At 38.7% G+C, this 12,275-nt stretch overlaps 1 protein-coding gene across 3 annotated transcripts in view; it reads right to left on the reverse strand.

Annotated features, from left to right (window-relative positions):
* Usp32 (ubiquitin specific peptidase 32) overlaps positions 1–12,275 on the reverse strand; it is a 209,852-nt gene that overhangs the window by 56,059 nt on the left and 141,518 nt on the right. For all 3 annotated transcript variants that reach the window (XM_023703132.1, XM_023703130.1, XM_004643016.2), the window contains exon 12: positions 4,539–4,641. In XM_023703132.1, the coding sequence (XP_023558900.1) occupies positions 4,539–4,641 (103 nt within the window). The remainder of the gene's footprint in view (positions 1–4,538; positions 4,642–12,275) is intronic.

Genomic DNA, 12,275 nt, shown 5'->3' on the forward strand with positions numbered 1-12,275 from the left:
TTGCAGAACTAGGGATTGAACTCAAGCCCTTGTGCTTGCCAGGGAAGCGCTTACTCCACTGAGCCATCTCCCCGGCCCCGTTTTTTTCTGTTTTTATTTTTATTTTTGTATTTTAGGGGAGGATCTACAGAGTGTTCAAGGTCTCACTGCTAGATCAGACTCATAGTGATGCCCCTATTTACAGCCTCCCAAGAGCTGGGATTACAGGTGCACACCACCACACCCAGTCTCAATTGCTCTCTCAGCACGCCCTGGGGGGCGAGGCCAGCACAGGCCCCGATTGAACCAGCCACTGTGCCTGCTTGCAGGCACTTTAATCCACTGAGCTATCTGGTCAGCCTCCATGGTTTTTTTTTGTTTGTTTGTTTTCAGAGTCTTGCTATGTAATTCAGACTGACCTTGAACTCATTATGTAGCCTAGGTTGGCCTTGAGCTCCCAGTGATCCTCCTGCCTAAGCCTCCTGAGTGCTGAGATACACCTCTTAGTTATTACTGAGTATTACCTCTTAGTTATAAAAACTTTTATTGTATATTTTTGTACTCCATAATAAATACATTCATCTTGGGAACAGGTACATATAAACAGTCCCTCTTTTTTTTTTATGCATTTGGTACAGGGTCTCACTACCCAAGCTTGGACTCCTACTGATCCTCCTGTTCCTCCCCAGCAATGCAATTACAGGCTGGTATTACAGGCATGTGCCACCATGCCCGTACTCTGTGGCTGGCTCAGCCTACCCTGGGGGTGGGTATGGCACAGCAGGTGGTGGTGTGGCATGTGGTGCCCCAATCGCCCTGGTCCCTGCACTTGTATATGCAGGCACTTAGTCCACTGAGCTATCTCGCCGGCCCTAAAAGACCGTATGTATGTATGTATGTATGTATGTATGTTTGTATGTATGTATGTATGTATGTATTTGGTACAGGATCTGACTATGCAGCTTGGACTCTAGTGATATTCCTGTCTCAGTCTCCCGAGTGATGGGATTACAGGCAAGTGTCACCATCCCTGGTCTCAGTGGCTGGCTTGGTGAGCCGGGAGTGGGGTCAGCACGGGACCGAACCCAGCTCCTTGGCATTTGCCTAGGCAGGAGTTTAGCTCTGTGGCCTACACAACTCATCTTGATTCCTTTTACTTCCCCTTCTCCCAACACGTCTCCCACTCACTCTCAGAACCCATTCCCATGGCCAAAAAAATCTGTTTTGCTCTTTAATAATTATACTTTGGGGTTCTCATAAGAAAAATCAAGTGATATTTAAACTTCTGTGTCTGATTTATTTCACTAGCTTGCATCCTTTTTTCTAGAAATGACTCAAATTTATTCTTCTTTATGGTTCAGTAGTTTCATGTATATATAGTATTTGTATATATGAATATACATATTAAATATATACATACATATACACACACTAAATACAGTATTAGCTATTATGAGAAAACCAGCATAAAGTCACTGTTGTGAACTTGGACATGCTATATGGCATCTTAGCCCTGGGGAAAATAAGACTCAGAATGTACATTTATAGGAGCTAACTCTTAGGGTTTTTTGTTTGCTTGTTTATTTTTTTGAGACAGAATCTCGCTATGGAAGACTCTTGCAGTTTTTATGACCTTGAACAAATGACACATTCTTTTATCTCAGTTCCCACTTATGAACAGTGGGATCAGTTATATCTGTTAAGGTAACATATGAAGCACTTAGCTCACTGCATGGTAAATAGAACCTCTAAGGTTAAAGGCAATAATGGGCATAGTAATAGCAGACATAATAAACTTTATACATATATGTAATTTTTACATATCCACTTATCTGTTGATGGACCTATGTGCCACTTCCAAAATTTTGCTATTACAAGTGTGCTACTGTACACACGGATATGCATGTATCACTGTAATATGGTATCTTTAACTTTCTCAGGAAGATACCTATAAGGGAAATGCAATGGTACCTTGGCTTATGAATTTAATTTGTTTTATGATTTTGGGGAAGATGGCTTTGTGTTTCTGTGGGGAAGAAGGCCATAGTAGTGTTTGTCATCCACTGCAGAGTTTATGAACAGAAGCAAAATTTTTCCACTTTTGTTCATGAACAGAAGTACTTGTGAATCAAGGTATTACTGTATCTTGGTCAAATGGAACTTCTATTTTAGTATTTCAACAAGCCCCTATAACAATTTCCATAACGGCTGTTTACTTTACGTTCCCACCAACAATGCTGAAGGGTCCTTTTTTCCAATAACATCTCTAGCATTTGTCATATTTGAGTTCTTGATGACAGTCATTCTTTCTAAGAGTAAAATGGCATTGCAGTATTGCTGATTTACATTCCCTAATGGACAAAGAAGATAAACCTTTCTTCGTGTATGTACTGGCCATTTGAATTTTGGAGAAATGCCTGCTCATTTCAATTGTTTATTTTTCTACTGAGTCTTACATTTTGAAGATCTAATATTTTTCAATTCTTTGCATATTCTAGATATCAGGAAGCTACTTTTCATTTAGTAAAGAATGCTTTCCTAACAAATAGTTTCAGGAAGGAGTTCTATCACTCCACTCACATTTTCCCCACACGTTATGAAATAAGCTGTCATCATTTCCTAACTCTTTTCTCTCTATATAAACCAATACTCTTGAGTTTCTTATAACAGTTTTCATTTTGGGATAGATATTGAAGCCTATATTTGACATACACATACTAGAAAATGCAGAATGTCAGAGAGAGGAATATATGGGATTGTGGCAGTCATAAAGTTCACGCTCCTGTCAGTGCACTGTTTACAAAGATCACATCTAAGATAAAGACCACTATTATATTTACAGAAAATAAAAATATATCTAAAATGAAATTAGGCTATTTTTTAGACTATACTCAGTTAAGACATTAATAACTAATAAAATCAAACTAAATAGAAAACCCAAAAGGTATTTCAAAATACAGACTGATGCTTTAAAGTTTCATTTTCTAACTACACTCAAAATTATCTACCTGTAAGATCTCAAAGTCATCTGCCTCCTTTTATTGCTTCAGAGATACCAAGGTCCATGCTTGCCACTCACTGGAGGCTGGCCTTGGTGGTGTATACCTGCATTCACAGCACTCAGGAGGCTGAGGCAGGAAGACTGAGTGAGTTCAAGACTAGCATGGGCAACATAGCAAGACCCTGTCTCAAAAAAAAAGTTTTACATTTGAAAACATACACTGAACTCTATGAATGGGATAAAGACAAGGAAGGTCTATGCAACTACCACTATTCTAATAAGCAGTGACAGAAAAGGATATAAAAAAAAATATAAATCAAATTATTAGAACTTTAGTATTTTGGTAAATGACAGTAAGTCTACATACTAATTTACTCTCCACAGATGGAAACATGGCATAATTACCTAGTTTTCTAAGTTCTGAAACAAATTGCTTTACTATTTATTTATTTGCAGTACCAGGGATTGAACTCAGGACCTTGTGCTTGCCAGGCAAGCAATTATTCTACTGAGCCATCTCCCTTGCCCCCAAATTGTTTTATTTTGAAACTTTCATTTTTATTAGTACATAACTATAGTACATAAAAATTACATTCATCATGGGGAGTCAGCACATTTACATAACACATCTTAATTCTTTTTTCATCTTCTCTCCTCCCCCCAAAAAAATTTAATAATGAAATTTTAACTTTTTTGTTCTTTAACTCTTTATTTGGAACAATGGTAGATTACCTTGTAGCAATCCTGAATGAAATGAAATTTCTTTTTTTATTTTATGTATTTGGTACAGAGTCTACAGGGTCTCACTATTTGATTGCACTCGTAGTGATCCCCGTTTTCAGCCTCCCAAGTGCTGGATTATAGGCATGTGCCACCACAGCACAGAGGAACAAACCCTGGCTGCTGTGCTCTGCCTAAGCAAGCGCTTTAGTCTGCTGAGCTATCTGGCCAGTTCTATGGAATGAAATTTCCTGAGTAGTAAATTAACACTTCTTACCCAAGAGTTCAATTATTTAATGGAGAAGGTAAACTAACTAACAACAATATAAATGACTTAGTTTAGAGAATCCAGGTTTTTGGGGGTTTTTTTGTGGAACTGGGGATTGAACTCAGGTCTTTGTGTTTACCAGGCAAGCACTTATTCTACTGAGCCATCTCCCCGACCCCAAGAATCCAGGTTTTAATGTTATTCATGAGGTTCAATCCAGGATCTACCCCGAGTGTGATACTTAGGTCACTTTTTCTCTCATCAGTAAGTTCCTTTCTAACAGGTAAAGTGGATATATCACCTTCCTTACAGAGACAGCATGAAAATTAAATGAGCTATGAAATACATGACACATACAGGTACCTCTGTGCCCAGTATTATTTTTCTTAAAAGGAAGACATTTATGTGGAAATGTCTGTGCATAGACCCTTCTATAGCAAATATTACGTATAAATTCTTTTCCTTTCAAATATTTGAAATTTGAACATTCTCTTCGTGGCCAGTAGTCATACAGTGTCTGATGGAGTTGAACTTCTTATAAAAATGAAGATAAACAGGAATCTAACTCACGTATTTGACGTATTCTTTCCACTGTTGCCACCACTGCATGGAGATGATAAACCAATTGTGTCCTGGCTGCAGACCATACCTGCTTTCTCGTTCTAACCATCCTCTGTACATACAAAAGAAATTCCATACATGAAATTAAACTGTGTGAAATTGAGGCCAATACCCAAAACTTATCATTAGAAGTTTTAGAAAGGGTTGGATTTATTAGTGAATGCCTTTGAGGCTGAGGCAGAAAGATCACAAGTTTAAGCGTTTTATTCTATTCTGAGTTGTTGACATGGGAGTCTCACTATGTAGTTCTGGCTGGCCTTGAACTTACTATGGAGGCCAGGCTAGCTTCAAACTTGTGGTGATCCTCCTGCCTCAACCTTTCCAATGCTGGAATTATAAGTATGTACTACCATGCTCACCTATCAAATTCTTTATCTTAAAACATGTAATTTAGTGGTATTCAGTACAGTGAAAACACTGCCCAACTACACACTGTTAAATTCTGAAACATGTTCATATACTACAGTTAAAGAATAATCTATTACATAGTTATTCCCCATTATTCATTCCAAGGCCTCAACACCTATAATCAAAGGGGTTTTTTCCTTTATTTTTTTCTTTTTTATGGTCGGCTCAGCCCACCCTGGAGGCAGGGGTAGCATGGCATGTGGTGCTGGGGATCAAACTGAGGTCCCTGCATGCTTGCCTAAGCAGGCGCTTTAGACCACTGAGCTATCTCGCCAGTCCTATAATCAAAGTTTTCTGTACCTAAAGGGAGTTACCTATTTTGGCTACTTCATATGAACAGAATACACTATATGTCTACCTTTCATTTAGCATATTTGTGGGGCTCATCCATGTTGGTGTGTGTGTGTGTGTGTGTGTGTGACAAGCCTCTGTCTCTTATATTGTATCCAGCCTCTCATCCATGGTACAGCATGACCATGACTCTTTTTATGGCTGAATAATATTCCATGGTATATATATATATTGTTATAGCCTGTGCAATTGATTCCAATTTTGTAACTCTGAATGCTTCCACTGTAACTTTATTAACTGTTATAACCTGACGTATGCGCCGCCATCTTGTTCTGTATACGCCATTCTAAATGCTGCAACTTTCTACTGTGCCCTTTCTCTACTTGAGAACCTGCAGTTGGGCCTTTCTCACGCTGCCCTTTTGTGTGCACCTGAATCTAGTTTTGGCCCAATGCCCTGATCTCGCCCTCGTTCCCAGCTACAAACTGTACCCACCACTGCACTTGTTATTGTTCATTAGAAACAGGTAATTTTTCAACTGTAGCCCCAAGATAAACCCTTGAGGTCAGCTTTTATGGTTTATTGGCTTAAATACCCACTCCATTTTGTAACCAGAATGGGCATTGTATTATACATTTCTGTACATGTCCACTGTAATTATTAATGAGGATTGTTTGGTATAAGCTGACAACTTCAACTCCATCTTGATGGCTCAAGCCATTCATCGGACCCCTGAACATAGTTTGTTAATGTTCAAACCATTCCTTTGTTCTAAACCACTGTGTGTCAAGGGTTGAAATCTGAACAATTTTACCCCAGAGCACTCCACACAATATGTCCTGTGATCAGCACTGAACCATAAATTGTAATTATTTATCATAAGACCTCCCCTTTGCGGTTTTCAGCCTTAAAAACCCTTGTCTCTCCCCTCCTGGGCGCGCACCTCAGCATCTTGCTGGGGTGTCTGCCGCTGGGTACCAGCTAAAATAAAGCGCTTAACTTTTGGACTTGCCTCATTGTCATCTGATTTTTCAGTTACAACATATATGACTTCTTATTTATCCATTTCTCCACAAATAAATATAGCAACTGTTTTCACTTTTTTGGTTACTGTGAATACTGCTATGAACATGTCCAAATACTTGTGTAATTATTTTCATTGCTCTTGAGCTATATCTAGAAGTGGAGCTGCTGGGTTACTTGGAAATTCTTTGTTGATGAACTACGGATCCTCTTCTCCAGCTAGAACCATGGAGGGTATAGAAGGAAAGAAAAAGAAGGTTCCTGCTATGCCAGAAACCCTTAAGAAAAAGTGAAGACATTTCAGAGCTGAAGATAAAGCACCTGAGAAAGAAGTTTGCCCAGAAGATGCTTCACAAGGCAAGGAGGAAGCTTATCTAAGAAAAAACCAGACACTATCATAAGGAATACAGACAGATGTACAGAACTGAGATCCAAATAACTAGAATGGCGAGAGAAGCTGGCAACTTCTATATCCCTACAGAGGCCAAAATGGCATTTGTCATCCGGATCAGGGGTATCAATGGTGTGAGTCTAAAGGTCCGTAAGCTGTTGCAGCTCCTTCCCTTTCACCAAATCTTCAATGGTAACTCTGTTAAGCTCAACAAGGCTTCAATTAACATGCTGAGAATTGTGGAGCCACATACTGCGTGGAGGCACCCAAACCTGAAGTCAGTAAATGAACTAATATACAAGCGTGGCTAAAGTAAAATCAGTAAGAAGCAAATTGCCTTGACAGACAATTCATTGATTACTTGATCTCATGCAGATGATAGAGGATTTGATTCATGAGATCTATACTGTTGGAAAATGCTTCAAAGAGGCGAATAACTTCCTGTGGTCATTCAAGCTACCATCTCCACGAGGGTTCAAGTTAATCATCTCCATGAAGTGGAATGAAGAAAAACACCCCCATTTTGTGGAAGGTGGAGATGCTAGAAATAGAGAAGACCAGATCAATAGGCTTATTAGAAGGATGAACTAAGGTATCTACCATGGTGTTTTTATGATTTGGTCAGTTAATAAAGTATCTGCTTCCAAAAATAAATAAAGAAAAAAACTACTGAATTGTTTTGTACAACAGCTCTACAATTTTACATTTCCACCAAAATGAGATTTCTAATTGCTCAACATCCCATTTTTTACATTATAACTGTACCAGAAGTAGAATTTTATTGTGGTTTTGATTTGTATTTTCCTACTAATCACATTGTACATGTTTTTAAGGTGCTTGATGACCATCTGAACATCCTTCACAGAGAAATTTATATTCAAGTCCATTTCCATTTTTTAATTAGTTTGTCCTCTGGCTGTACTGTAAGTTGTTTATATATTCTGGTTACTAGAATCTTATCAGATACATAATTTCAAAAATATTGTCTCTCTATAAGTTGTCTTTTCAGTTATTAGATTATATCTTTTTATCTTTTTTTAAAAATTTTTTTCTCAGGGCTGGGGAGATGGCTCAGTAGGATAAGTGGTTGACTGGCAAACGCAAGGATCTGAATTCAATCCCCCGTTCCGCAAAAAAAAAAAAAAAAAAAAAAAAAAAAAAAATTCTTACCCTAACCCTAACCAGATTATATCTTTTAATATCCAATTTTAAAACTTTTTCTCTTTTCTTTATTTTGCACCAAGAATTGCACCCAAGAGCACATTACCACTGATCCTCAGCCCTAAAAAGGGGCTAAAAAGTAAAACCTTTTTGAGACAGGGTCTCGGCTAACTTGCCTGGGCTGGCCTCAAACTCAAATCCTCTTAACTTAGCCTCCCTAGTATCTGAGATTATAGGCTTGCACCACCATAGCTGGCTCAAAAGTTTTTATTTTTATTTTATTTTTTTGCGGAACCAGGGACTGAACTCAGGCCCTTGCACTTGCCAGGCAAACGTTTTTTCTACTGTGCCATCTCCCCAGCCTCAAAAGTTTTTAATTTTGGTAAAGTCAAATTTATATTTATTGGGCTGGCCAAATAGCTCAGTGGACTAAAGTGCCTGCTTAGGCACAGCACAGGGGCCAGAGGTTTGATCCCCAGCATGCCCACCATGCATGCCTCTAATCCCAGCACTTGGGAGGCTGAAAACAAGAGAATCACTACCAGTCCGAGCTGTACTGAGACCCTATATTAATACATTAAAAAACATATTTGTCTCTGGTTGTTCATGCTTTGGGAGTCACATCTAAGAAACCCTAATAGCAAAATCCAATTTGAAGGAAATTTTGTTGGATACAGAGCTCTCCTGAGTTTTTGTTTTTTTCTTTTAGTTCTTTAGTAAAAATATCACCCCTCTCAATTCTTGATTTCATGCTTTTTGATGAGAAAAAGATTTACTGAGAATTTCTTCTATGTGACAAGTAGCTTGTCTCTTGCTACTTTCAAAATTCTGTCTTTTGACAATTTCATCACATGTCTCAGTGTGCTTTTTTTTTTTTTTTTTTTTTGTGGAACCAGGAATTGAACTCAGTCCCTTTAAGCATTTATTCTACTGAGTGTTATCTCCCCGGCCCCAATGTGCATCTCTTTTAGGTTAACTTTTTTGAAATTCAATAAGAGTTTTGAATGTATATGTTAATGTGTTTTTATCAAACTCGGGAACTTTTTTTGGCAATTAGTTCCTCAAATACTCTGCCTTTTCTCTGAGACTTTTATGTTAATACTGTAAATAGCCACTCTGAAGTCTTAGGGTGCTATGCTCAATATTTGGGACTACTTCTGAAACATACTCTATTAACTGCCTGCTCACCTCCCATAGTCACACTTTTCTGTTTCATTCCATGCTTCAAATGCTTTTTCCTGCTAAAAGCTGAACATACTTGAGGGCTGGCCTGATAGCTCAGCAGACTAAAGCGCCTGCTTAGGCAGAGCACAGCAGCCAGGATTCAATCCCTGGCTTGCCATGCTGGTGCTGGCCCTGCCCCCAGGGCATGTTGAGACAGCAATTGAGACTGGGCGTGGTGGCAAGAGCCTATAATCCTAGCACTTGGGAGGCTGAAAACAGGAGGATCACTATGAGTCCAATCTATGTAGTGAGACCCTGTACACCCTAAAGCCCCTGTCCTAAATTCATTTAAAAAAAAAATCTGAACATATTTGATAATACATTTTAGCAACTCTGCATTCTAGACTGCTCTTTCTTTGCTTCCTGGAACAAATGCTGCATGTGTGTCTATGGGAAATCACTGGGAATTGAACTCAGGGATTTTGTACTAAGCTATACCTCCAGTCTTTTTTATTGTAAGACAAAGTCTCACAGTTTCAAAATTGTCCAGGCTAAGCCCAAACTTGCAAACCTCTTGCGGTCTTCCAGAGTACTTGGATTATAGGCGTGAGCTTCCGTGACTCATTCTTTCTAGACCAATTCTATAGTCTGTTTTTCAGCATATTATCTTGCTGGATAAGCCTTCTCAATCTCGTCTTGATTTCCTTTTTCTTTTTAAATTTTTTATTTTAACATTTATTTTGTGTGTGTGTGTGTGTGTGTGTGTGCGTGTGGCCAGCTCAGCCCACCAGGGGGCGGGGCTGGCTGGCATGTGGTGCTGGAGGATTGAACCGCGGTCCCTGTGCTTTGCCAAGCTTGTTCCAAGTAGGTGCTTTAGACCACTGAGCCATCTCTCCAGCCCCTTGATTTCCTTTTATTTAATTTTTGTTTTTATTTTTAGGACTGGCTTTCTTGGAGTAAACCTAACTTATGGTCAGCTATTAAGTGGCAAAGGTTGTACCGAATACCTTAAGCTAGTTACACTTGTTGCTCGACTCCAAATCTGTCCTCCTTCAAACAACTATGATACTGACTCGTTAGACAGCAGGGAATGGAAGTAGCTTCAGGTTACATGACCACAGACTTCCATTATTATCAAGGTTTAGTGTTTCTTGAAAACTTCTCAATTTGCTTTATTTCTTTGGCCAGTTTCAAGTCATGAAATAGTTGTTTAATAATTTTATACAGCTGTATAAGGTTGCTTTTTAGGGAAAGTGTGGTAAGCTCTTTACTCAGCCATTCTAGGATTCATGACACAAACCCCCTTCATCCCTGAGATTAAGTTCAGGCTCTTTGCACTGATCTATATAGTCCTAGCTCTTTTTAATTCTTATAAATTTTGAGACAGGACCTCGTTTGCTAAATTGTGATCCTCCTGCTTTAGCCTCCCAGAGTGATGTAATTATAAATGTGTGCTAGCCACATTCAGTTTATGTTACTGAATTTTTAACAGAATACTGACTTTAAGTTAGAACAAGTACTTGTTTCACTGCAGCACTGCACTGAACCAACCTGACTCATCCTTAAAAATCATCAAAGGCAAATGAACTCTTTTAAGTAAAAATAGAGGCAAATAGAAAACCAAACAAAAACCCCACAAATGTATTAGTCAAATGATTCTAAATTACATTAACTATAAATAAACACACACTGAAGTACATCCCCAGACCTTTTAAATTTTTTAAAGATCAAAATGTATTTATTGGGGGGAAAAAAAGCTTCTATCTGAGAGAGGGACAGGAGACCTGAGTGGGAACGTATTAAATTCTTTTTAAAAATTTTAGAAAGGTTCTTTGTTGCCTAGGCTCAAACTTGTGATCCTCTGGTCTCAGCTTCCCAAGCAACTGGCACTATTATTTTTAATAAAAGGGGTCCTAGATTTGATTCTATCACTTCCAGGTAAGTTTAGATAATTTGCTCAATTTCAATGAATCTGTTTCCTTTTTTTTTTTTTTTTTGAGAGAGAGAGGGTCTCGTTATGCAGTTTGGGCTGGCCTTGTGCTCGCTTTTGTAATCCCCAGGCTGGTCTCAAACTAGAATTGATACTCTCTCAACCTCCCAAGTGCTGAGACCACCATGCTCAGTTCTGGGGCCAGCCCAGGATTTTGGGCCAAGACAGTGTGCCCAGGGTATGTAGGACAGGGACGGCATGTGAGGCCAGGGATCGAAGTCAGCTTGCCAGGTAGGTGCTTATACCTCTGAGCTATTCTCCCAGCCTCTCAGTTTCCTCTTTTGTAAAATGAGGCAACACTAATTTCAGCAAGTACTCTAGGGACTAGCTGGGATAATGCAAACAGAACTATTTAAGAACAAATATGAAAAAAAAAAAAAAAAAAAAAAAATATGGTGGGCGGGCCAGATAGTTCAGGGGATTAAAGCACCTGCTTAGGCAGAACATAGTGGCCAGGGTTCAACCCCCAGAGTGCTGTTCCAGCCCTGCCCCCAGGGCATGCTGAGATTATGATTGAGATTGGGCATGGTGGCACAAGCCTGTAATCCCAGCACTTGGGAGGCTGAAAACAGGAAGATCACTACAAGTCCGATCTGTGTAGTAAGACTCTGTACTAAATACATAAAAAAATAAAGTTCTTTGAAAATACAAGTTAACCACTATTTAAAAAATAGGAAGCAATGAGCAGCTACAGAATAAGCCAAGAAATTATTTTTCTTTTTTTTTTTTTTTTTTGGCAGAACCAGGGATTGAACTCAGACCCTTGTGCTTGCCAGGGAAGCGCTTATTCCACTGAGCCATCTCCCCAGCCCCTAAGCCAAGAAATTAAATAGTTTACATAGCACTCTATCTCTATGCTAAGTCACACTGACTTCATACTATATTAATTACCATGGTACAAAATTAGAGGAAGAAGTGAATGTAGCTACATAAAGCCTTTAAGTATTTCCATACCATGTCTTATTTTTACACTCCCATGCACTTAAATATTCTACTTTTTGATAGGTTAAAAATTACAGAAAATCAAGGCAAAATTACCAATAACATTGAAAATTATCAGTAATATCGAAAATTATAAACTTTTTTTTTTTTAAAGGTACTTTATTTTTTGCAGAACCGGGGATTGAACTAGGGCCCTCACACTTGCCAGGAAAGCGCTTATCCTACTGAGCCATCTCCCTGGCCCCTAAACTTTTTTCTAAGTGTAAAAATTAAAAAGAAATTTTGCTTTATCCTCTGTTTTGTTGTTTGCTTTTTA

The sequence above is a fragment of the Octodon degus genome, unplaced genomic scaffold, assembly GCF_000260255.1.
Source record: "Octodon degus isolate 3935 unplaced genomic scaffold, OctDeg1.0 scaffold00164, whole genome shotgun sequence".
Classification (NCBI taxonomy): domain Eukaryota; kingdom Metazoa; phylum Chordata; class Mammalia; order Rodentia; family Octodontidae; genus Octodon; species Octodon degus.